This window comes from Ictalurus punctatus, chromosome 15, assembly GCF_001660625.3.
Source record: "Ictalurus punctatus breed USDA103 chromosome 15, Coco_2.0, whole genome shotgun sequence".
In the NCBI taxonomy this organism is placed as follows: Eukaryota; Metazoa; Chordata; class Actinopteri; order Siluriformes; family Ictaluridae; genus Ictalurus; species Ictalurus punctatus.
The window spans coordinates 22,001,876-22,027,471 of record NC_030430.2 but is presented as its reverse complement, the minus strand read 5'-3'; the positions used below and the strand labels follow the sequence as shown (position 1 = coordinate 22,027,471).

Genomic DNA, 25,596 nt, shown 5'->3' with positions numbered 1-25,596 from the left:
ATTAGAAATAAAAATTTCTTGACGTTATAGATTCATTACAGAACAGCTTGTCAGGTGAGGCCTCTTTCTAAATGGCCACCATTTCCTCTGCACTGACCTCACAGCCACAATATTATACTGCCCCCTACTGGTGCTCTAATGTGTCACACAACGCTGCTCTCCCATTGAATAAACCATCTTCCATTTTGAAAACCAATCTTTCAGTGGCCATAAATCCATGGTGGCCAGCTTTGCTACAGTAACGAGGCTTTTAAGCAAGTGTACGAATATGAACTAAAACCTAATGTGTTCTTCTGAAGCACTGCTCCTGATAATGACTGTGTTTATACTGATCAGCCAGGACATGTGTGGTGTCTAAAGCTTGCATCTGCTAAACAGATGTGCTAACAAGTAACCTATCAGTTTTACATTGCACATTCAGCATGACTAAAAATCTCATTATATAGATACATTATATAAGGAATAAAACACGTCAGAGTGTCCTTTTATTGGAAGAATAAGCATCAACAGGGTGTTGTGTGAAGCGAAATTGCTGCCACCACCCCGAAGGATTATTATCCTATAACAGCATGGCCCTAACTGTTTTTATTTCTCATATACCACAGTAATAATTCAGTCATTACAATTTTCTCGCTTTTCATCAGTTTAAAGCTGCATTTAATATTGTGGAACGCACATGAAATACGTTTCTGTTACTACTTACTCTATATTATACTAGATAAAACCAGTCATTCCCTCACCAGTGTTTCTTTATTTTTCTCTCTCATGAAGTCAATAAGTTTAAAAAATAAAAATAAAAAAACAATTAAAAAAACGCAGTTTGTCATGTTAATGAGAAAATGCAAAGCTCTGTGCCTTGATGAAGACTTAAACTTACAACTTGCTTTACCTCCGATTGCTGACACTGTAGACTCCTTCCAACCTGTGATTTGCCTTGTAGCTAGGACTACTGTCAGAGCGACTGGGGAGCTCTTTTATAAATATTATATAATGAATACAGAATATTATCAGGTATTATCATCCAAATCAATCAAATCAAGCATTTTTCAAACTTATACTGAAGAAGAAATGGATTCAATATGGTGTGTCTCCTTTTGTCTTGCACTTTGCATGTTGTTTTGTTAACTGCATTCCCTATATAAAGTTCATGGGAGTCCAAAAGAATGACTTCTTTTTACTAATATTTAACTCTACGTCTAATCTTTAACGAGTAAAATGAACTGTCACCAGGAAGGAGAACGTTAGGGATGAAAGAGTGGTGTGTGCTTTGAGACAGGTTCCCTGTAATCTCAGTGAACTCTTGCTGCTCAGCGTCCTCTAGAGTTAACAAGTCAGTGTAACATCTAGTTTAGGCTTTTTGAAGGGATGGGTGTCATGATTTGTTCCTTAATTCCCAAATTTCTCTTGAAAAGCAAAATCTGTGTGAATTATTCCTCAGTACGATTCTCAGCCTCTGGAGAAGCTGGAGTTACTGTGGCTGGGATAGCTACTGATACTTGTGTTTGTTGTTGAAGGATTATATTGTTATCCTTATACTATATATACAACCCCGGTTCCAAAAATGGTTGATGTAAGTATGCCTGAGTTGCCATTCCTAAATACCTAGCTTACAGCTAAGCATCTGTTCACACCCACAATTCCTTGCAGACTGAGCATGCACATATATCTCCATATATCTCCACTTACTTTTCCAGCCTGTTGTTGCCCCCGTCCCAACTTTTTGGAGACGTGGTGCAGCCATCAAATTCAAAATAACTTTATTTTTTTCCTTAAAATGGTACATTTTCTCAGTTTAAACATTTGATATGTTTTCTGTGTTCTTTTGTGAGTAACATAACATGTGTTTATGAGATTTGCAAATCATTGCATTCTGGTTTTTATTTTATTGTATTTTACACAGCCTCCTAACTTTTTTGGAATTGAGGTTGTAGTTATTGAAGGCACATTTGTATATTCACTGACTGTTTACGTCAGTATTATAATATTCCGTTATTAATCGGAAATTGGCAATATTCTGATCAGTATTGAGTCATGTAAATGCCGCAATCCGATTGCCCGATTCAGATTAAGACAATATTCCGATTTCCCAAATTCTGATTCCCACCCCTGGAATATGTCTGTTTCGATTTGAAATTTGTTGCATGTAAACACCTTATTCAGAAAACCCACTGAAAGGAGATATATGCGCATGCTCAGTCTGCAAGGAATTGTGGGTGCTAACAGATGCTAGGCATACTTACATGAACCATATATACATGAATATTCTGATGCCTGAACGCATTTAAACATCATATTCGGAATATGGCTGTAACCCGAATCTAGACCTTAAACAGAATTTTTTTAAGCGAAAACACTGTCAGGCCTTTCCCTTTCTCCCCAGCCAAACCTGATCACCTGAACTGAAACTACACACGCTTTATGAGTTGCCTTTTTTACTAATAGACTTTTGAATTTGAGCATTTCTGTTTCAGTTGGGGGCGGAGCTAATTTCAGGCCAGAAAAATCTATACAGCAGCTTTAAATGATGAGCCACTTCACTGTTTTTGTTTGTTTGTTTGTTTGGGAAGTTATCTTTGAAATGATTTTATTATTACAGGTTTAGGATGGCTTTTACAAATTACAAACTGCACCATTAAATATTACTAAATATGTGAAGAATTGAAGAATCGAAGACTTTTTTGCTTTCTGCTTTTGGATCACATGTAAATAGGTCATACAGTACATATAAATATTTAGAGTTTCTGAAACATTAACTTCATGGTAAAGAAACCCACATGGAGCTTTACATTGTGAATATCATCACAGAAAATGGAGATAAAAAGCTAAACACTAATGATAGTTTGCTGCTGTTATGCTTCAGAATGTCAGCATTTTCTGTTCATTTTCAGGTAACAAACTGTACTCCTTTTTTGGGGGGGGGGTCACGTGAGTGATTTTATTTCCTTGAATTATTTCTTTTTTTAACTTTAGTAAATTCTTCCACGTGGAAACATGAATATAGTATACCTTAAAAATACATCAGCATGAGGTTAGGAAGAGGTCAGAATACCAGACAGACCAGCTCTAATGGGTTTGACCTTTTTCCAGTGAAAGAATAGGGGAAAGATACTATAACTACTGAAATAATAACTGAAATAACTACTGAAAAACAAGGTGTGGTGATGTTTTGCATTATGGATTCTGTTTATTCGGCATGTTTTACCAGCTGATCCAGAAGATCTAATCTATTGTATGACTAACTTTAAGCTAAATCTGCTGATTGTCCGTCTCTCTAACGTACATTTGTCAAACCCCAGCACAGACATTCATTTGGCCTGCATGAACTTCGAAAAAGTAATAGTGAAACGGCCTGCAATAGGCCTACATTTCTGCTCAACATTATCACACTATCCAGAAATAACTAAAACGTGATGAGTGGCAGCCTTATCTATTTATTTTCTGCTTTTTAAAATATCCAAAAGGAACAATTCAATTGATACAGGTATGTGTGACATGCTTGTGCATTTCAGACAGATGTCAGACAGCAGTAGGAGCGGTGATGACACAGATCTGTAATTTAATTTCAAGTTCAAGTGGTTTTATTGTCATTTCAACCATATACAGCTGGTACAGTACACAGTGAAACGAAACACCGTTCCTCCAGGACCACGGAGCTACATAACACAACACACTAACCACATGAGACGACACGGAACTAAATAAGATCTACACATCTACATGAAGATAATATTCCAGTTCTTTGATGGACGAAGGAGGTGGATATCTGCTTGACAGTCTGCAATACCTGCTGATAGTGGTGCAGTGGGATTTATCCCTCGCTTCTTCTCTACCTAAAGAGAACGATGCAGCAGTGCTTTAGTCGGCTCATCTCTCTCACCTCCTTACGCTGTACACTCTGCTCAGACAGAGCATCTTCTTCAACTTTCATGCTAACACCACCATCAATGCCGTTGCGTCCATTATCTTGTAGACAGCTAATGCTAACTACAAACCAAATCTCTGCTGTATCACAGTGCAGCTGCATTGTATAGGGATATGTCTGTATATATCTGGATTTCCGCAAAAGCTGCTTTGTGACAATGTCTGTTGTTAAAAGCGCTATCTATGTAAATGAATTGAATTATGGCAGCATTTGCACCAATGTCTCTGCTACTTCTACATTGGATTTTTAAATAATCTGACATTCAACATCGCTGGGAAATGGTGAGAAACAAAGCTTTTGCTCTTGTGTTTCCATCCATCCATTTTACGAACTGCTTATCCTACACAGGGTCGCGGGGGAGCCTGGAGCCTATTCCAGGGGGCACAGGGCATCCTGGACGCAGACCCATAGCAGGGGCAAAATCACACACACATTCACACACTACGTACAATTTGGAAATGCCAACCAGCCTACAGTGCATGTCTTTGAATTGGGCGAGAAAACCGGCGTACCCGGAGGAAACCCCCACAGCACGGATAGAACATGCAAACTTCGCACACACAAGGGGGCGCCGGAAATCGAACCCCCAAACCTGGCGGTGTGAGGCGAACCACTAAGCCACTGTGCGCTCTCATACAAATATCTTAAATCATATTTAATTTCCCTTATTTGACCTCTACCTGTGTGATCACTGCAGAGAGCTAGTGCCAGGCGGACTCTCTCCACCTTATTGTGAAAAATAGCACTAAAAAAGTTTTTTTTTTTTTTTTTTTTTAAAAATAAAAAAAAGGTTGTTTTTTTTATTTAAAAAAAAAACCTCACATATGTGCAGACATAATTTTCTAAATTCTAGAAAATAAATATCTGTTTATTTTAACGCAATACTAACTACACCACGACAATATCTATTTAGAAAAATCCTAATATTGTACATGATATTACCTTTTACGACTCATAGCTTGGGAAAGTGTTTGTTGTTGTAGCTGTTGTTGTTGTTTGCCAAAGCTGTATGTGTAATTTCAACATTTAAAACAATAAATTTGGATATTTGTCTACTAAATTACTTTAGCATTATAACTATACAATAAATGATGCTGTCTATTAGCATGTTTTAAGTGATTATAGTAATAGTGCTAACGTTTGCTAGGAGTGAAACTGTGGTTAATACTTGTTTAGCCAAGTTAGCGAACACAAAGCTATTTATTTAGTATTTATAGATGAGACTGAGCTGCACTTGAAGCTCTGAACTGGTCAGCCATTTTGTTGTATTTTCGCTACTTCTTTTTAGAGGGTTTTCTTTTTTTGTGTGCCCTTTCCTTCATCTACATCCTCGGAGCCGAGGAGAATGGTAGCGTTGCTAGTCAAAACTAACAGGTTTGTCATTTATTATCGATTTATTATCGAGCGAAGAAGTACACAGGACATAATATAAATAATAAATAAAATTTCAATGAATTAAACAAACAAACAAACAAACAAAACAGTAGGGCAGTGGGAATTGTCCCGGTGCTCCAAATGGCCAGCCCATTTGAATAGCCCCCATTAAACTTTCAGACTCGATGCTTGATGACAAAACTACAAGCGATTTTACACAAAAGCGTACCCTCCTGTCACTTCTGATAACAAAAGTAAGTATGGATTCATTTGACAAGAGTTTTACTACGTAATTAGTTTAAGGCCTAGCATGAATCTATTCATTTATATATATATTTTTAAATTTGCCGTTTGGAAACGTTAACTTGATTCAACATGGCAACCCTGCTCTCTCTTTCTCTGTGCGCGAGCTCCTAACTTGGAGTCGGCTATTTTTCTGCGCGTGCTGGAGTGGGCGGGGCTTCAAGCCCACAACGCTGCCCAAGTCCGTACTAGCCTACTACGAAGTACATGTAAAGACAACCAAAAATAACGGTAACGCCGTGACGAGTCGCCATGGTTACCGACCAACTCGCATACTAGTGTACTAAACAGTATTATGAAATAGACCCGGCGGTAGGGGTGACGCTTGGTGGCGCACTTTTTGGACATACTATTTAGTAAGGTAGTATGCGGATTCTGGACGTGGCCGTTAGGACCGTGTGCCGACGTGAAGCTGGAGGAACAGAAGTGGCTTCAAAGCTGAGGAAAGAGAAGAAAGGTTCACACCACGGCGATGATATCGTGAATCAGAGGGAAACGTGCTGTAAAGGTAAGATTTGGACGCGTCGAGTTTTCTGTTGAATTTAGTGTGCTTCCTTTAACGAGCTGTGTTTACAGTGTGACAGGACTGATTCATACTGTGACTTATTTCTGCAATAGGCGGCTTAAAAGTAAACAATTCTAAGACTTTGTTTTGTTTAATTGTCTTTCTGTTCTTGTCAGGAAGTCTATTAAAGTTTCATTGACCTTGGTGGGGTCCCCCCCCAAGTGTGTGTTGTGTTGTTGTTCTTCTAATCAGAAGTCTGTTTTGCTTTCAGTTAAACTGCATTAAACTGCAACCTGTGACTTTGTATTTTATTTTATTTTATTTTAATATATGTATTTGGTTCTGTATTTCCAGGTAAGTCAGTGGAGAAAGATTGGAGTTTTAACCAAACAAAAAAATCCTGAATGGCAAAAACAACAACCCTCCATGGGTCTTCAGTTTTCAGTACTATTTGATCATAGAATTTTTTATTGGAAATGGACATTTTACACATTATAACACCACACCCGACAACCCCAACAAAACAACCACAGCCAAAACCAAAAGAAAGGGGGAAACACAAGACAATAACAAACAAACATTCAAAGAAAAACACATCAAAAAACAAACAAACAACAACAACAAAAAAAACAGGTAAGATGATTAGTGTTTACTGTCTACTTCTCCTCAATCTACCTCCAGGGTGCGGACATCATTAAAGTAGTTAATAAATTGTTGCCATTTTCCCCCAAATAAGTCACCCCTGCCTCTGATGTTGTACTTGATTTTTTTCAAGTTTTAAAAAGAATATTAAGTCTTTAAGCCAAACTGAGATGGGGGGGGGTGTTTTCAGTACTATTTGGACGGGATTAGTATTCTGGATGTTTGTCTATTAAGAAATGTGGAGGATGTCTGTAAACCCCCCCAATCCAAAAAAAAAAGAAAGAAAAAAGATCAATTTGCATAAGCACCTTTTGCCACGCACCTCTGCGGTTGCGGGTTCGAATCTTGCTTCCGGCCTGTGTGCGCAGAGTTTGCATGTTCGCACCGTGTTCCGGGGGTTTCCTCCGTGTACTCCGGTTTCCTTCAGTCCAAAGATATGTCCTTTAGGCTGATTGGCATGTCTAAATGGTCTGTAGCGTGTTTGCAATTGTGCACTGCGATGTGTTGGCATCCCATCCAGGGTTTCCCTTCTTGTGCTGCGAGATCCCTGGGACAGACTCCAGGCTCCACCGCGAGCCCGTGTAGGATAAGCGGTATGATAAGTGGATGGATGGATGGAGAAGCACAGCAGACACAATCTCAGTATAAACCACAGAGATGGGACTTCATGATCCATACTTGCGTGTCGGTTTAAAAAGTTCCATGCGCGCCTCATTTTAATACAAACTTTACAAAATCGTTAGTAAGTTGTGTTGAAGTGTTCTTCGTTGGAAACTGGCAATACTCCGCTGCGTTTTGGTTTCGGCGAGAGACTGCTTCCTGGATTGTTATTAAACTGGAGAGAAAACGAACAAAACCTCTTTTCCCGCATGGGACATAACGGAACTATTACCAACATCTCAATTCAGACGAGATGTCCACTTTCTTAGGAACACCTGTATCAACAAGAACAGAACTGTCGCTCACGCAATTTTTTTGTTGTTGTGTTTTTTTGCACCATTCTGGGTAAAATCTAGAGGCTGCTGTGTGAAAATCACAGGAGATTAGTAGTTTCTGAAATACTCAAATAAGCCCTTCTCGTACCAACATCCATGCCACAGTTAAGTCCAAGTCACAGAGATCAAATTTTGTCCTCTGTTTGATGTGAACATTAACTGAAACTCTTGACCTATAATCTGCATGATTATGTGCGTTGTTCTGCTGCCATCTATGATTGGCTCACTGGATAACTGCATATATGAGCAGGTATACAAGCGTTCCTATTAAAGTGGACAGTTCAGAAAGGGCTAAGATCCCCGAGGGACTCCTGTAAAAATTATACCCCCCCGCCCCCATGTCAAACGAATCCAATTCGAATGTTGACGAATTCCTTGAACTCGTACAACGGCACACACTCCAGCTAATTTGTCATGACCGCCGCTTCCTTCGAAAACGCCTCTGCACTTTCTCACAGCGTTTCTCTATACCCTGCAGCTGCACTGCCCTGGTGGGAGAGCATGGATCCTCCGGCTGAGACTGACCGAATGACCTCTGACCTCCTGAACCAGGCGGATCTGCGTGCCAAGGATGTGCGCACTCACCCTGAGAAAGCTGCACCTGTGCACACAGGTATGGGTTGTGCCACGGTACACAGGCAGTCCTTTACCTCCTCAGAGTGAATCACCCAAAACAGGTTTTGCAAGGGTTTTGCCATTTATTTGCAGGCTGAGACTCCTCCAGTGATTGCAGCACATGTTTATTATTTTTTAATACAATCCATCTGTTCAAATATGTCACGGTATGCAAACGTGTACCGTTATTAGCTTTCGACTAAAGCCGTTTAGACGCCATTAAGTGAACCTTCAATTAGGATTAGAACTGTAGTAAATAATGTTTACTCAATGGCTATAGAATCAATGGCACAAGGATAGTCGCGGGATTAAAAAAGATTCACAGAATCCGTCTTTAACACGGCTTTATTCAAGTTTTGTGTGAAGCACTTGCTGTCAATCAAATAGCTTGTTTATGGTTACAGTTCTTGGCTATGTTTATTGACTAAATATACCAGATTCTCTAGAGAACCTAGCTGTCTGAAGTGCTATATTACAACAACAATAATAATACTACTAGAGACCATTTTGGATCAGACTCACCTCTCAATCACGACGGTAAACAGGTCAGATGTCCCAGGGTCAGTCATTATAAAAGGAAATTACACTGGCTGAATTTTTTTTTTTAGAAATCTCTTAAACACGAGCAAAACATAGTGATTAATGTGGAAAGCAGCTGACACTGAGGCAAATTGAAGAGGTAGTTATACCGGTTGTAAATGCTAGGCTGTGAACTAAACTGAGCACTCCACAAGACCAAATGCATTAACTTATCGAAGAATAAGTGTCATATCTACGCCGCAGTCGTGTCCACGTACACTACCCATAATGCCACACGGCCTACCAACATGGCAACCAAGGACTCCAACTCCCATCACATACGGTCAAGCACACCTGAACTCTACCATCCTGTCATTGTCGCTATACCTTGTGTCCCAATTGGCATACGATCCATACTAAATAGTATCCGAGATAAGAATTAGCGTGTCCGAAATCGTAGTATCCCAAATCAGTATCCCAAAGATACCCAGATGGTGTACTATTTCCGGTAGTTTTTTGAAGTGTGGATCCGTGAACACTTTTTCAGCTAATATCGGCCACAACTCCTTGTACGAGGGAGGAGGAGGGGGAGTTTTGTAACGGTTTGCTATGCCGAATCCGAGGGTGTATTTTAGAGATGTATAAATGAAATGTGGAAAAATAAATCAAGGGAATGATATAAATTAAATGATATAGTATAAATTATATAAGGAATAATGAATGAAGGGCAACAAGGTTCTCTTCCGTTACATGACGTGTTAGTATGTCCCAGCACGTGCGTACTCTTTTACTACACGCTCCACGCTCGAGATCAGGATGATGATGTCTTTTTCAAGAGAGACCTGTTAGAATAAAACAGATTTAAAATTGTCCAAAACAGACATAAGCACACGTTGGAACATACTCTCTACATGGACATATGGGTAAAAAAAAAAAAAAAAAAAAAATGAAATAAAACATCATTATTACTTGACATCTGATCGACTGACGTCTTTCAAAGCATTGATACTGGAGACTCCTTCCAAAAACGTTAAATAAACCTCTCCTAACAAAAACTTCACGGTAAACAACACGCTTTCTAAAGCTTTCTGTTTATTAGCAGTCTCGGATTATGTGGAGCATCCATCACACAGTTCCCTGTGTATGAGCTGTGACTATAGAAGCAATAACGTATTAGAACAGCTAGAACTACCTGTGCTGTTATATGGAAATATTGCTCACCTTTTGACCAATCAGATTCGAGCATTCAACTGCGCTGCAGTATGAAGAAACAATAACATAACAGCAATAATATAAACCTGTGATTTGCCTAAAACTACAGGTAGAGCTGCTGTTATGGAAAATTCACACTATCTGACCAATCAGATTCGAGAATTCGACAGCGCTGTGGTATAAATATAGTTACAATTAAGCACCAAGTAAAACCGTAATGAAGATATAGTTGGACTTGCATATAGATGGAAATGTAAGAAATAAGAACCAGTCTACATCTGAAAGAAAGAGTCTAAACACACTGATTATGCCGTAGCCAAAAACTCCAGATAAAGTGTTTCAGCCTCTCCTGAACTTGTACAGTACAAACACTCGACCCAGAAGCTTGTTCTACCTGAGACACACCTAGAACAAAACAAACATGCTGTAAGTCTGTTAGTACTACAAGTGCATTGTAGTTAAAATCACAGATCTGACACGATACAATAAGAGATCATCCCAACGGATTGGACCTGTCTGAAATTATCAGTGAAGCGAAAGGGTGTTAGTGTTGGAAATGTTTCCAGTATGATACCCTAGTCTAAAAATATCATGGCATCACGGTAGCAATCGACCATTTAGAAACAAACAAGATGGCGGGGAAAATTATTTTTTTTAATGGATTTTCAGCATAAAATGAAGGCAAACACAAATTATTTATTTATTTATTTATTTATTTATTTAGCAAGTTGTACCCCGTTTTTAGAAAGAGCAACTTTTCCATAAAATCTCTTACCCTTTCAGTATTTACCCCCCAAAAATGAACTATTGCGACTGTGGTAGCGATGCAATGTTAAGGACAGTAGAAGATAGTAGAGGGTATTGGTATATGCGTATGGATATTTTAATGAAAAAGGGTTTTGTATGAGGTAGACGTGCGCATTAGAGAGTCTTGTCTCTCTGCTTCTTGTCCTGTTTTCTTTCCTCCGCAGGATGTGTTTTAATGAAGCTGTAAAGAATGAACAAACGGGCTACGATAAATTGTGATGCACACACACGCGCACACACACAGACACAAATAATTCAAACGAGTAGACAGGTTGACCGGTCTAGGTAATGAACTTCCATCCATTCTCCATACCATTTATCCTACACAGGGTGACAGGGAGCCTGGAGCCTATGCCAGGGAACTCTGGGCACAAGTCGGGGGACACCCAGGACGGGTTGCCAAGCCATTGCAGGGCACATTCAGACACTATTTGGAAATGCCAATCACCCTGCAAGACAAATTAGAGTACACGGAGGAAAACCCAGAAGCACGGGGAGAACGTGCGATCTCAGGAATCAAACGGGGGGAAAAAAAGTCATCAGTGAAGTAACCATCCAATCATACACTGGAATAACCCCAGTGTAGAGAGAAGAAATTCACTCAGTCACCAGTGTTGCATCAGAATTTATAGTTGATCATATGCATGTAAGTAATTTATTATATCCATTATCCGATCTTAATCGGGGTGTAGACTTTTATAGCTGCGTGAACAAGTAACGAAACACAACCTGCTGATTACGTTATCCTGATTACGAGTGCAGTTAGTGAGGAGCAGCTCGTTGGGTGATAATTGTATAGAAACACGAACCACCTGCTGACTTCTAGGTCAGAAATGCCAAAATGCTACTGTTGCCTGGAAATACAGCAGCTGTTAAATGACCTAGCTGCAAGAGACAAGCGAGTGATCAGTGTGTTCTCCTGAGTGCACTGATGAGACTGTGCTTGAGCCCTTTAAAGAGAGGGCCATAATGCCGTCAAAAGTGGTGAGAGATTATCACTAAAATACGCGAGAATGCGAACGTAGATCCTGGTTATATAACCTGTTTTATACCACAGTTGAATTCTCGACTCTGATTGGTCAGAAGGTGTGCATAATTTTATTATTAAGATAAACGATGTCAGAACTTTTTCTACCGTCAGTGTGAAATTACAGCGTACAAAAATTAAGTGGAAAAACAATCAGAAACCTTTTAGGGGAAAAATTGGAAAAATAAAAACGCTACAATAAACCCGTTTGCGTAAGTGTGGACACCCTTTTATAACGGGGGACGTGGCTGTGTTCCGAACGAACCAATCACGTTTAATCTCATGTCCAAAAGTAATTATCGTTCAGCTGTCATCAATGAAATTATTCTGATTAACCCCAAATAACGACCAACTGTTTCTGTAGGATCTTCTTGGTTTCATCTGACTTCTGAAGCCATGGTCCACAAAGAGCTTACGAAGCATGTACGTTATCTCACTTCTCTAAAAGGTATCGATCAGGATAGGGGTATAAAAGAATTTCCAAAACATTCGACGTACCATGGAAGACCGTGAAGGTTATCATCAACAAGTGAAGAAAATGGGGCACCGTGGTGACATCACCAAGAACAGGACGTCCCTCCACATTTTACAAAAAGACAAGACAAAAGCTTACCAGGGAGGCTGGCAGGAAACCAACAGCAACATTAAAGTAGCTGCAGGAATATCTGACAATTACTGATTACTCTCTGCATGTGACAACAATCTCGTATTCTTCACATCTCTTGGCTATGAGGTAAGGTGGCTAGACGGAAGCCCTTTCTCACAAAACACATCCAAGCCTGACTAAATCACCCCAAATCATGTGGCAAAATGTGTTATGGTCTAATGGGACCAATTCCAAAAGGTATAATAATTCCATACCCATAGCTAGATATACCAGTCGATTCAGGTGTCTGCTAGTAAGCTGAAGAAGAAAAGGAATTTCAGCTTTCAACAGGACAGTGACTCAAAGCATACATCCAAATCAACAAAGGAACGGCTTAACCAAAAGAAGATCAATGTTTTAAATGCCCTAGCAAGAGCCCAGAATTGAATCCAACTAAAAATCTGTATGGTGAGCTGATGCGGGTTGTGCACAGGAGATGCCCTCACAATTTGATGGATCTAGAATGTTTTTACAAGAAAGAGTGGGAAAATATTTCCAAGTCAAGATGTGCCATGCTATTAGGCTCTTACCCAAAAAGACCAAATGGTGTAATAAAATCCGAATGTGCTTCAATACAGTATCGGTGTTGGGGTGTGCACACTTATGCAACTAGGCCATTGTACGTTTTTTGTAATTTTAAATGCATTTCTGATGAACTGAGATGTGCAAGCAAACCATGTGGGCATGTATATAGGAAAAACACACAGCTACCTGCGCACACACCTGCCATCAGGAGGATCCTCCAAGAATGGGAAAAGGATTTTGGGTCATGGATGTTGTTCGTACTGCTAAACATTGATACATTACGTTACATTACATTACATTACATTACACAGTTGCTAATTACAAATGGTTTATGTTTCCCTATAGAGGAGTTTAACATTGCTGTTTTATCGTGTGTTACTGTGCTCTGTCCAGGTTGTGGAGCAGTGCTGGTGGTGTGCGCGGTGTCCGTGGCCTCCCTCAGTGGACTCATGCTGGGCTATGAGATGGGTCTGATCTCTGGAGCCCTGCTTCAGCTCAGGGAAGTACTGGCACTCTCGTGCCTGCAGCAGGAACAAGCCGTGAGTGCCTTGTTGCTCGGAGCGTTCCTGCTCTCAGTGGTAGGTGGCACCATTGTGGACCGTTACGGACGCCGTTTCTCCATCATCCTCACGGCAGTGCTGTGCACGTGTGGCACACTGCTGAGCGTCTGCGCTCCCGCCTTCTGGACGCTGGTGGTGGGCCGTGTGGTGGTGGGAATGGCTGTGGCACTCTCGGGCACGGCGTCATGTCTGTACATAGCGGAGGTGGCACCTGCCGCCTGGCGTGGGAGGTGCGTATGTGTGTACGAGCTGATGGTGGTCCTGGGTGTCCTGCTGGGATTTGGGCTCAGTTGGGTGTTTGCAGGAATGGTGGACGGTTGGAGGTTCACTTTGAGTGGAGTTCTAGTGCCTGCATGCCTGCAATTGATCATCATGCCTGTGTTGCCCCAAAGCCCGCGCTTTCTCCTGACCAGGCGCAGACAGAAGGAGGCACGGAAAACTCTCGCCCGTTTACGAGGGACCATCCCAGACATGGTGGAGGAAGAGCTGAAGGTCATCATGGCAGCTCTGGGCACTGAGCATCATCAGGGCTTTTTGGATCTATTCCGCTCTCGGGCCAACATGCGGAGGAGGATGTTTGTGGGAATGGCGCTGGTGTTTCTCCAGCAGGCTACAGGTCAGCCCAACCTTCTGGCCTATGCCTCCACAGTGCTGCGTGGAGTGGGATTCTACAGTAACGAGGCTGCTACACTTGCCTCCACCGGCCTCGGTGTGCTTAAACTGATCGGTACAGTCCCAGCAATCTTATTGGTTGACCGGGTCGGCCCCAAAGCTTTCCTTTGCGTAGGTGCTGTTGTCATGACGCTGTCGACGGCAGTTTTGGGCAGCGTAACACTACAAACCCAAACACAAGTGGCCAGCCTGTGCCAGAGCCCAGGCCAGCTAAATCAAACCCTAATGTTTAGGGGACATGATGCTGGCATTAGGACAAACACGAATCATACTGATTTTTTGTCAGAACAGAATTACACTCGCGTTCAAATAAACCCTTTAAAACACACTCAGGTGCCCTGGATTTTAAACTCCACAGAGGACCACAGAGCAGCAGTAACGAACTCAGAGACGCCAGCAGATGATTCTTGGAAAGAGAGATCTGAGATTTCATTCGTGTCATTGAGTGAGCTGACTCCTTCCCTGAAATGGATCTCTCTGGTCAGTCTGCTTATCTATGTGGCAGCTTTCTCCTTCAGCCTGGGACCAAGTAAGTACAGTAACACTCAATACAATGAAAACACATTACTACAGTGTGCATTTTCCATTTGCACCAAATCTAGCTCATCAGACAAAGGTCTGAGGTGCGTGTCTTGTAGCTTTTCACTGTTGCTGTATGGTCTCTAAATGCGATCAAATCCTCACGGTGTAGCTGACTTCAACATGGTGTAACCATATGGTAGATATTTAGAGTACCAGGGGATAAAACTATACCAGAATGCTGGATGCTATACAGATGTATACAGTTCCATTTTGAAATTATTTTTTAACACAGACCATTACTGCTGTTTTATAAATGTATTTATTTGGAGTTGAAACCGATTCAAGGTACAAAAATAGTGTTTGCTGCCCGAATTAAGGTTCCCGGTGTCTGATGATTGGGCCACCTTACGAAACACGCGTCTGGCTCAGCCCAAAATGGCGACATGGTGCCGTCTAATAGGTTCACTACCTGCAACATGAAGGGTGGGGATAACAGGCATGTGATGGACCAGTCTTAGACAGACTAGACCCTTTGAATCAGTGAGTGAATGAAGTTCTCTAGCTAAACCATAACATTTAAAGCACATCAACAAAGATTTGGGCCTTTACTGAAAAGTGAGACAGACCCATAGCTTCAGAGCAAAACTAAACAAGCATGCATCAGACACCGAACATGCGAAAACTGTTCATTTGGGGTGGAAAAGTTTTACTTATTCACTTGATATTCATTATGAATTGGATATTCATTTTGAGTAAAATTTTTACTTTACAATCCCAGGTGTTATTGCTGAGCAGAATATTAAATAAATATCTATATTTTCATTTTTCTTAGCATCGTCAATGATGTAATATGCAACAACGCAGCAATATGAGTTGTGATGAGAGGTGCATGGGCTTGCTTGTGTTTTACTTGGGCATAAACACACACATTTAGAGATGAACACAACATGATGATAATGATTTAAAAATAGGATTTGTCATATTATGAATGTGTGTCTGTTTATTTCAGTGGTGTATGTGGTTTTAAGTGAGATTTTCCCCACGGGGATCAGAGGAAAAGCCGTGTCTGCGGTCTCTGCCTTCAACTGGGCCATGAACCTGCTCATATCAATGACCTTCCTCACACTCACAGGCAAGCCTTTTTATCTACAGATATGAATTCCTGTCCAGTATGGATATAGCTTCTGACATTTCATGTGCACTGATGAATATAGCAGACTGATTCAGCAGGAGTAATGTTCTTGCAGTTAAAGCAGACGGGTATATCAAGTGACAGTGTGGCAAGCAACATTTTAAATGATGTCTTCTCGATGCTGTGCATGTTCTGTACGATGCGGTAAAAGCAGCAAATCCAATCGACTGGCTCAAATGATTCTTCAGACCAAATGATTCTTCAGACCAAATGATTCTTCAGATCCGGTGGCGCTCGTGGCCCAACTTTTCTTCAGTTCTCCACTCACAACTTTAGTGCTTACTTGCAGTTAGTTCCTATTTAGTCAACTGTAAAATCTCATACCGCTGGATTCATCGTGTCATCTCATGAAGGAAGGAAGTAGTATAGATCGTTGGTGCATCTGCTGAGTATATACATAGCTCAATAGTACAATCCTTGCTTTGCTAAGCTGTTACAATGCCTAGCATGCAACATGTTCCATGTGCTTCTGGGGTTTCCTCCAGGGACTCCAGTTTCCGCCGCCAGTCCAAAGACATGCATCATAGGCTGATTGGCATTTCCAAATTGCCCCTGGCGGGTTCTCGAAGGTTTCTTTTCCTGCAAACCCAGACATATGTATCACGTACGGCAGTATGACTATTGTATCATGAATTCATTAATAGAAAACTACGCTTATGATATCGTGAACGTATGATAAGGCTCTATACGGGCTATAGCATCACAGTTTAATCAGCCTCTTTGGATTCCTTTCTGTTTCCTTTTTCAACAGCTTTCAGCGAAGACTCAATGTAGATGATGTAAACCACAGCAGCTGAATTTTAAATGATTTCCAAAGCATCCATTATTCTGTAGAATGTGTGCTGGTGTGATTTCAAACGCTAGTTAGAATACAAGTGCATCTCTTACATCTGAAGTGCTTGAAACTGTTGGGAAATACAGTGCCTCGTTTGTAATCGCTGCACCATTAATGCATCATTCATTTTTTTTCTCTATTCTTGACCCTAGCGCCTCAAAGTTACACCAACGCCACGGACTTTGTTAATTTGAATTTGTTCGTGTTAATTAGACCATTAATTACCTCAGTAACAGTAAATCATTTCTTCTGTTGCTTAGAAACTAGGGATTGTAATTGCTTAGAAATGATCGAGTATTAAACAAGTGACCATAACGAGAACATTTTGTGAGATTTTTTTTTTTTTTAGCGATAATATTCCGGGTTCAAGGTGTAACGGTATCTAATCCCTTATGCAACCTCATTAAATGAGCTTTGCCTTCCGTTAAATAATCATTACGATAATGTGTATGTCCTGCTGTAGTTAATGACAACTGCCTAATGATCATGAGGTAGGCTACTGATAAAAGCTATCAGCTAATGATAAAAAAAAAAGAAATAAAAACAGATGAGTGTTCATGTGTCTAAGGGTTAAGGTCATGTTAACCTTTACATTCTGTTCAGGTCAAAACTGAGTTCATCCTTTATCAACACTTGTCCGACACTAAACCGAGGTTAAACTAGGTGTAAGGGTATCACGGTTTGAAAAATTTCACAGTATGATAGCCTAGATTAAAACAGATCTCGGTTTAATGGTATCACAGTATTAATCATCTGTTTAGAATCAAGGAAGCCTGTGGTGAAAATGAAAGGAAAACTTTATTATGAAGTCTTTGTAGGAAAGTGTACACCGATCAGCCATAACATTAAAAACACCTGCCTAATACTGTGTAGGTCCCCCTTGTGACACCAGAACAGTTCTGACCCGTCGAGGCATGAACTCAAGACCTCTGAAGGTGTGCTGTGGTATCTGGCACCAAGACGTTAGCAGCAGATGCTTAAGTGCTGTAAGTTGCGAGGTGGGGCCTCTATGGATCGGAATCGGACTTGTTTGTCCAGAACATCCCACATATGCTCGATCGGATCGAGATATGGGGAATTTGGAGGCCGAGTCAACACCTTGAACTCTTTTTGTTCCTCAAACCGTTCCTGAACATTTTTGCAGTGTGGCAGGGAGCATTATCCTGCTGAAAGAGGACACTGCTATTAGGGAATATCGTTGTCATGAAGGGATGTACTTGGCCTGCAACAATGTTTAGGTAGGTGGTACGTGTCAAAGTAACATCCACATGAATGCCAGGATCCAAGGTTTCCGAGCAGAACATTGCCCAGAGCGTCACACTTCCTCCTCCGGCTTGCCTTCGTCCCATAGTGCATCCTGGTGCTATCTCTTCCCCAGATAAGTGACGTACACACACACCCAGCCGTCCACATTATGTAAAAGAAAATGCGATTCATCAGACCAGGCCACCTTCTTCCATTGCGCCATGGTCTAACCAGACGGGCTAGCCTTCGCTCCGCACAAGCATCGATGATCCTTGGGCGCCCATGACCCTGGCGCCTGTTCACCAGTTGTCCTTTCTTGGACCACTTTTGGTAGGTACTAACCACTGCATACCGGGAACACCCCCACAAATCCTGCTGTTTTGGAGATGCTTTGACCCAGACGTCTAACCATCACAATTTGTCCCTCGTCAAAGTCGCTCACATCCTAACGTTTGCCCATTTTTCTTACTTCGAACACATCAACTTCGAGAACTGACTGTTCACTCACCGCCTAATAAATATATCCCACTCCTCGACAGGTGCCACTGTAACGAGGTAATCAATGTTATTCACTTCACCCGTCAGTGGTTTTCATGTTATGGCTGATCGTGTGTATATACAACAACACAAGGAAACAAGAAGATAAACTTGCAAGTAATTGTTCTTCTGTCTTAGAAAGATATTTTTGTGAATGTCTTGTCAGTATTTATCCCATCGTTGTTAAAAGCTGAAAGAGAGAATGGCTGTGAGGAAACGTGATCAAAGCTGAGCCAATAAATAAATAAATAAATCACTCTAACTAGCGTGTACGTTGTGCAGTGCTGCTTAGCCCAAAATAGAGTTGTTGTTTCATTTCGTTCTGTTCAGCCACGCCATGTTCTTCTGTGCCTTTTGTATGATAAACAACACGATTACAACAGTAGCAGATTACACAGCCAAAGGGTTTTCATTGCCCGGGGAAAGAGCGTGGCGAGGAGTCAGAGCCAGACATAAAAGGCTGAGAACAAGTAGAGAAAAAGGCACTTGATCTCATAAAAAATATCAACAGGTAGACGCTAATCAATGGGAATTTTTTTTAAAAAAGTCAGCGGTGAGAAAACTGTCCGATCATACACCATGACTAGCCATGCCAGCGTACCAACCTTCGCCAAGTGCTTTAAAGTGTTTTTAACATTTGCAATATTTGAGTGAGGGAAATTGGAGGAGGTTGTTCAGGGACAGGTTGTACGGTCCCTCCTCATGCCTGGTGTTCCTGGCTGGACTCTCAAGTCACGCAGAATTCCTGGAACTCAGAGGCTCCAGGAACTTGCTCAATGAAAGAAAGAGGGCTCTGGATGTTTTCAAAGCTGCTATCAGTGTCGGTTTACTCGGTCTGAAGGTGTCGGCAGAGTAGACCCACATCATAATTTATTAGTATTTCAGATCATTAGAGATCTTTTCCATGTTATTTTTTTAATTTATTTTTTTAACTCCCACATTTTTCCACAAGTTGGGATTGGACTGTATTCTGATCGCACTAGGGTCTCTTAGAAACCATGAGCTCTCACAGGCGGTTATTAAATCATTGCTTTAGTGTGCACTTGAGCATGATCGCAGAGTTCACACCTGCCCAAACAAACCGCACAGAGGGGGTAAACACTCCAGGGTTCAAGTCAAAAGGCATGTATGCATGCATATGTGAAAGTGTCTTTCAACATGCATATACTCACTGAATACACTATATATAAAAATGTTGATATGATGGTAATAATCAGTGACTAGGTTTCGTGTTCAAAAGTCGCCAGTGGTGTGTATAATTATAATAAAAGTCGAACACCTTTTGACTATTATATATTTGAAATCGGTTCTATAATATTTGGATATGATATTTAAAGTGCAGTGTAAACAGATCTAATTAAAGTGATCTTTTCTTTGACCTGAAATAGGTGAGTGTGAGGTTCGTAGAGGTTGGAGAAGTACAGACAGACCAGAGATAACCAGCTGCACCGTTTCTATACGAGTATTATGTAACCGAACAACAGACTAGAGCTCGTGATAGGAACGCAGGTCCATCAGCAAATAAACATAGAGAGGAGGATGACTTACTCCGTATCTTTTAACGTGATGACAGTCAATCACACATTTATAAATGTCATAATTGTATTATAAATGTAATTGTTTCGAAACGATATTATTCCTAAATGTCACATGATCGTTATCAAGGTTGTTGGCTGAAATATTAATTGCAATATTTTTTTTTTTTTTTTTTTTTTTTTTTTTTTTAAAAGTAAGTAAGTTTGTGTGAAAAGCGTGGTAGTGTTGTGTGAAGCCATTTTGTGTTTGTGACTCGCTGCAGAGAAGATCGGCCTCCCCAGTGTGATCTTCTCATACGCTGCTATGAGCTTCGTGCTGCTCATATTTGTGATCGTGTTCGTGCCGGAGACGAAGGGCCGCTCACTGGAGCAGATCTCCAAAGAGCTCGCCATGAAGTGAGGAAACACACACACACACACACACATATTAATTACACAGATTATATTATCTCCATTCACTTATTGGTAGTCAGATGAGGTGAGAGTCTCCTCGCTGCAAAATCTAAAGTCCAGGGGAAGGAGCTGGACCTGATCCAACACCTCCTACAACTCTAAAGCTTAATCCTAACCCAGACAACGCTAACCAGTAAAGGTCGACCGATTGATCGGGTTTGCAAATCAACCGTCACCAAATTATAAACTTTCGGCAAAAATCTATCAGTGTGGATTTTTGCAGATCACAGACAGTTCCAGCGATGTGATATCTGAACAATCCACACCTATAGTTTTTCCCGGTTGCGGGAGCGGCTGAGAAGGGTCTGCTGTCATTATTCAGTACGAGAGTGGCCTCTAGAGGTGAAATAAAACCACATTTTTTTTCACTGACAAATTTTGTTGTGTTATTTGAAGTGTTTTTTGATTCATTTTGGATGTCTCTATTTGTTATTTGGAGTGTTACCTTTTGGTTCAGGTTGGATGTATATTCACTTTTATTCACTTTAATATTCATTAATAGTTAATATATATATTAATATTTATATATTTATTTCCTTTAAGCGAGTACAGTACATTTTCATGGTACAGTCAGTACTGGTTATTTTTCTAATAAACTTCAGCAGTATTTTACTTTGAGTGTTATGTTTTCATTCAGTTATCACTTTAAAAGGTTATCGGAAGGTACTGTCCAACTTGGCTATAGGTATCAGTAAAATCCACTATCGATCTACTATCCAGCCCAAACACTCCATTGCATCCATCCCTTGGACTTTTGGCTCGACTCCACCCACACAGGAGGAGCTAGATCAGGTCTCATTCCACCCCATGGACTTTTTATTCTGCAGTGAGGAGTACTTGAATCAGGCTGGTTACACAGTACTCAGTGCAACAATGTACGAAAGATGGAGTAAAGAACCTTATAACACAACACTGTTGAGTTCTTGATTATGATTGGTCAGAATTTGATTAATTAGATTTGACTAATTAGATTAATTTTCTATAAAAGCAGCTCTGACAGTAATTTGTTTGCAAGGCAAATCAAAGCTTTATATTAGTGCTGTAGTTTACAAACTGATTTTTTTTTTTTTTTTTTTTTTTTAATTGTTGATATGGTGAAGTTTTCGGTGAGGAGAAGTTTTTAACATTTTTGGAAGGAGTCTCCAGTGTCGTGTTTTTTTTTTTTTTTTTTTTTTTTTTTTTTTAAATAGAGTCAGAAGTGAAGCCGTAACTTAAATTTTCCGAAAGCCTTCACGACATAGGAGTTTGCACTTTCTCTGTAACAGAACAAGCTCTTATGGTGAAGGAATGACTTTTATATCTGCTACAACGTCTAATGTGACAACAGGAACTAACTCACGTCAAACGTCTCGCAGCATTAACGTAACTATAAATGGATAAAAAAAAAAAGTCCGATGTGATGTTCTTTTAATAAACAAAAACAGCTGTAGAATAAGAGGAATAAAACACTTTGAGACAAGCTGTTATAGGAAATGAATCAGCTACAGGGAGGTAACTGTAAGTCTGCTTCATCACACCACAACACCGTTGGTTTCTTTTCCTATAACAACTTATTCCTTACTTTAGTAATAACATTATTAAACCATTACTAAAACATCATAAAGGTACCTTTTTAAGTGAATCTCACATACCTACACTATTATTATATTTCCACAGGAACCATCTTGACAGCACACTGCTGTGCCACCGATGGCGAAAGAAGCCCAAGACTCACCAGTCACAGGAAGAGAAATCCCTCGCGGCAGTCTGATCCCGAGGGACGAGGATAAAAAAGAACAGTTTGTTAATTAGTGATGGAAGGATACACAGTCTGATTAATAGATATTAGGAGAGAGGTTGGTGACGAGACCGAGCCTACCCTGATACCCAAGAGAGAAATTACGGTCAGTAAAATGGCTGTTGATGTGGCGTTCACATCACAGTAGCTGTTAGCCGAACTCACACACTGTCATGCGCCACGTTGAAGCCTGAAATGCAGCCGTTTATTAATTTTTTTTTTGTCTTAATCCTTTTCTAAGTACATGATTTTGAAGGATACTTTTAACATGAATCGTTTTGGATAGTCGTGGCCAGTCAGAGGTCAAATACTGTGTAAAAAAAACAACAAATAGAAACGACAATGTCAGTACTGTACTGTCTGAGCTCAAAATGGCGTACCATGCATACTACTCCTGCTAAACCTCACCCCAAAAGCAGTATGTAGCACGGTCACTGTATCTTTTATATGTAAATAACTGCAATATCTTTTATATGTAAATATTGCAGGGAACGGGAAAAGTGGACCTTAACTTATTTGTCGTGAACAAACACGTTCTTACAGATAACTTTAGGCAGCGGCTTAATATCGTGTCAATCTTCTATTTGTTTATTCGTCGTTGCGGTTACGTCCGTTAACGAATAAATAAAAAAAATCCTATTATGATAGGCTTTCGTTGGAAAGTTGCTACGGTACTGAAAAAAGACGTTATGTGAAAAGTGAAAACATCTTCAGTATAGCCAAAATGATCATGTTTCTCATTATACCACAGTAGTACTGTATTCTCCAATCTGATTGGTTACAAGGTGTTGATCAATATATTCTGTATTATATACAGCAGGAGAAGTAAGTATTGGACGCGTCAACATTTTTTTCAGTAAATATATTTCCAATGAGGTTATTCACATGAAATTTTCACAAGACATCAGTATTAACTCAAGAAATCTGGAAATATGAAGAATTCACAACATTGAAGTCCATAAATAAAGTTATGTGTAATAAAGTGGAAGAAACTGAGAAAAATCAAGGTGTTAGAATGGTCCAGTCAATCACCTGGCTTGAATACGATTGAACAAGATTTAAAGACAGTATGTTTAGAAGAACGGGCCAAAATCACACCTGGATACTGCGGCCCATTCATTTACAGGAAGCGTCTTGAAGCCGTCATTACAAACAAAGGCTTCTCCACTAAGTATTAAATACATTTCAGTTAATGTGTTCAGTACTTTTTCCCCCGTGTCATTCGTTTTTATTACACACAACTTCATTGGACTTTAATGTTTGGACTTCTTTATATTTGTGGATTTCTTGAGTTAATACTGACGTCTGGTGGAAATTTCATGTGAAGAACCTCGTTGGAAATATATTTGATGAAAAAAACGTTGCCGCCTGCAATAGTTATTTCCCCCACTGTATATTCAAATTTGCTATGGTTTCTATAGTAACAGCTCATTCATAGGGACTTGTGCAGCAGACGCTCCTCATAAACGGGTATAAAATATTGAATTTTGTGAAATCTAGCGATTTTTATATAAAAAAAATTAATTTATGTTTTTTTTTTTTTTTTTTTGGTGAGCTGTTTCTTTAGCATTTTTGGAAGGAGTCTCCAGTGTCAGCGCTTAAGTAACAGTTAGGACAAGCTGCATGTTTCGAAAGCAGTTGAGGCTGGCGAGGGAACAACTGTTATAAGTGATAACAGGAATGAAGTTGTTTCACAGGCGTTCCACAACATTACATAAATAAATAAGTTGTTCATGTTGGCAGAGTGCTGTGGTATAAGGAGAATAAAACACACCGAGACACGCTGCTGTAGGAAAATAATCGACCACAGGGTCAAGAGTGACTCCGTTTCGTCTCAGGCCGCATCACACAACATCGTCATCGATTATTTTCCTAAAACAGCACACACCGTGGTGCTTTATTCCTTACCTATGGGATACGATAAGACAGATATAAGATTACTGCACATACAGTGGAGATAAAAAGTCTACGCACCCCTGTTAAAATGCAGGTTTTATTGGGGTTTTTTTCTTCCACTTGAATTTTGTTGGATCCTGTATCGCATGAAAGGTGTAAAAAGATCCGACATGATTGATCCGTTTAAATTTTAACAGGAGTATGTAGACTTTATATAATATCTATGGTATTTAAATGTTTTTGATAATTTCTTGTTATATTGGGAAATAGTTTAGCTCATTTAAAACATGTATTTCTATAAAATAGCATTATTACCTATCACTAGAAGAATGTAAGCTAAAACTGAGTAAAAATGTCTAGAAGTAGACTCGATTATCTTATATTTGTTTTATTGTAATCTTATGATGAGAGATATTTGATAGACTCAACAGTATTTAAGAAATGTTTGTGGTTTTTTCCCCTTTTGGTTGTATTTTTGCATTGGGTTCACCTTATACAGAGTACAGAACGGATAATTCGATATTTATGCCAGCTGTGCCACTACTGTATTTTACATTGGACTTCTGATTCAAGTTCACACTACACTACCTTGTGTTATGATTTGTACTGTGAAAATAAAGCAGTCTAACACAGTCCTGAAATTTAAACGAATTTGATCACAAATCCAATATGTAGCATAAGGAATAGGACGTGATGGTGTGTAGTGTACTGTATGTGTAAAAGTGTAATAGAGAATTGTGAGATAAATATGTTGAATATGATCAATATCAGTATGTGTGCTCTTATTAAGAATCTCTAGCTGTTCTTGCTGCTCTGCAGATGCCTAAATTCCAGGGCTTTCTGAGACTTTTGGAGAGATGTCTGGGGTTTTTTTCCCCAGGTACTTTATTCATTCATCACATCTTTTTGTTTCATAACAGGCGATGTTGATGCTCTTTTAATCCTCATGCAGCCGGCTGTTCTCATTTTTATAGGCAGTCTGGATTACACTTGTATTTTCCAGGAAATGGCAATACAAATTATTTCATCATTCATTTAGGTAATGTAATCTCAGGGAGTGTGTGGCAGGTGCAAGTGTCAGATCAAGCGTTGGGTGTTAGAAGCCGATCAGCGGGCGATGGCAGCAGCTTTGGGATTAAAAAAAAAAAAAAAAAATTTCTGAATTATTTATTTATGTGGCTCTATAACGCTTTCGTCTCAAAGTGCAAAACCTTGCGTTTCTATCCCGGGTGCATTTATTCTCACGGATGCACAAGATCATGACCGAAGAAACGAGATGC

At 40.0% G+C, this 25,596-nt stretch overlaps 1 protein-coding gene across 1 annotated transcript; it reads left to right on the top strand.

Moving 5' to 3' along the window:
• The first annotated feature begins 5,252 nt into the window (after window positions 1-5,252).
• slc2a12 (solute carrier family 2 member 12) lies at window positions 5,253-25,081 on the top strand. The gene is made up of 7 exons (XM_017487680.3): window positions 5,253-5,830; window positions 5,957-6,107; window positions 8,220-8,354; window positions 13,486-14,853; window positions 15,856-15,978; window positions 20,454-20,586; window positions 22,300-25,081. The coding sequence occupies exons 2-7, from the start codon at window positions 5,966-5,968 to the stop codon at window positions 22,391-22,393; spliced, it is 1,995 nt and encodes a 664-aa protein (XP_017343169.1). The 5' UTR covers window positions 5,253-5,830; window positions 5,957-5,965; the 3' UTR covers window positions 22,394-25,081.
• The last annotated feature ends 515 nt before the right edge of the window (window positions 25,082-25,596 follow it).

Coding starts and splice junctions, on each gene's coding strand:
- slc2a12 (XM_017487680.3), top strand. CDS start 5,966: ATGCGGATTCTGGACGTGGCCGTTAGGACCGTGTGCCGACGTGAAGCT. Junction 14,854..15,855: donor CTCCTTCAGCCTGGGACCAA/GTAAGTACAGTA, acceptor TGTTTATTTCAG/TGGTGTATGTGGTTTTAAGT. Junction 15,979..20,453: donor GACCTTCCTCACACTCACAG/GCAAGCCTTTTT, acceptor GACTCGCTGCAG/AGAAGATCGGCCTCCCCAGT.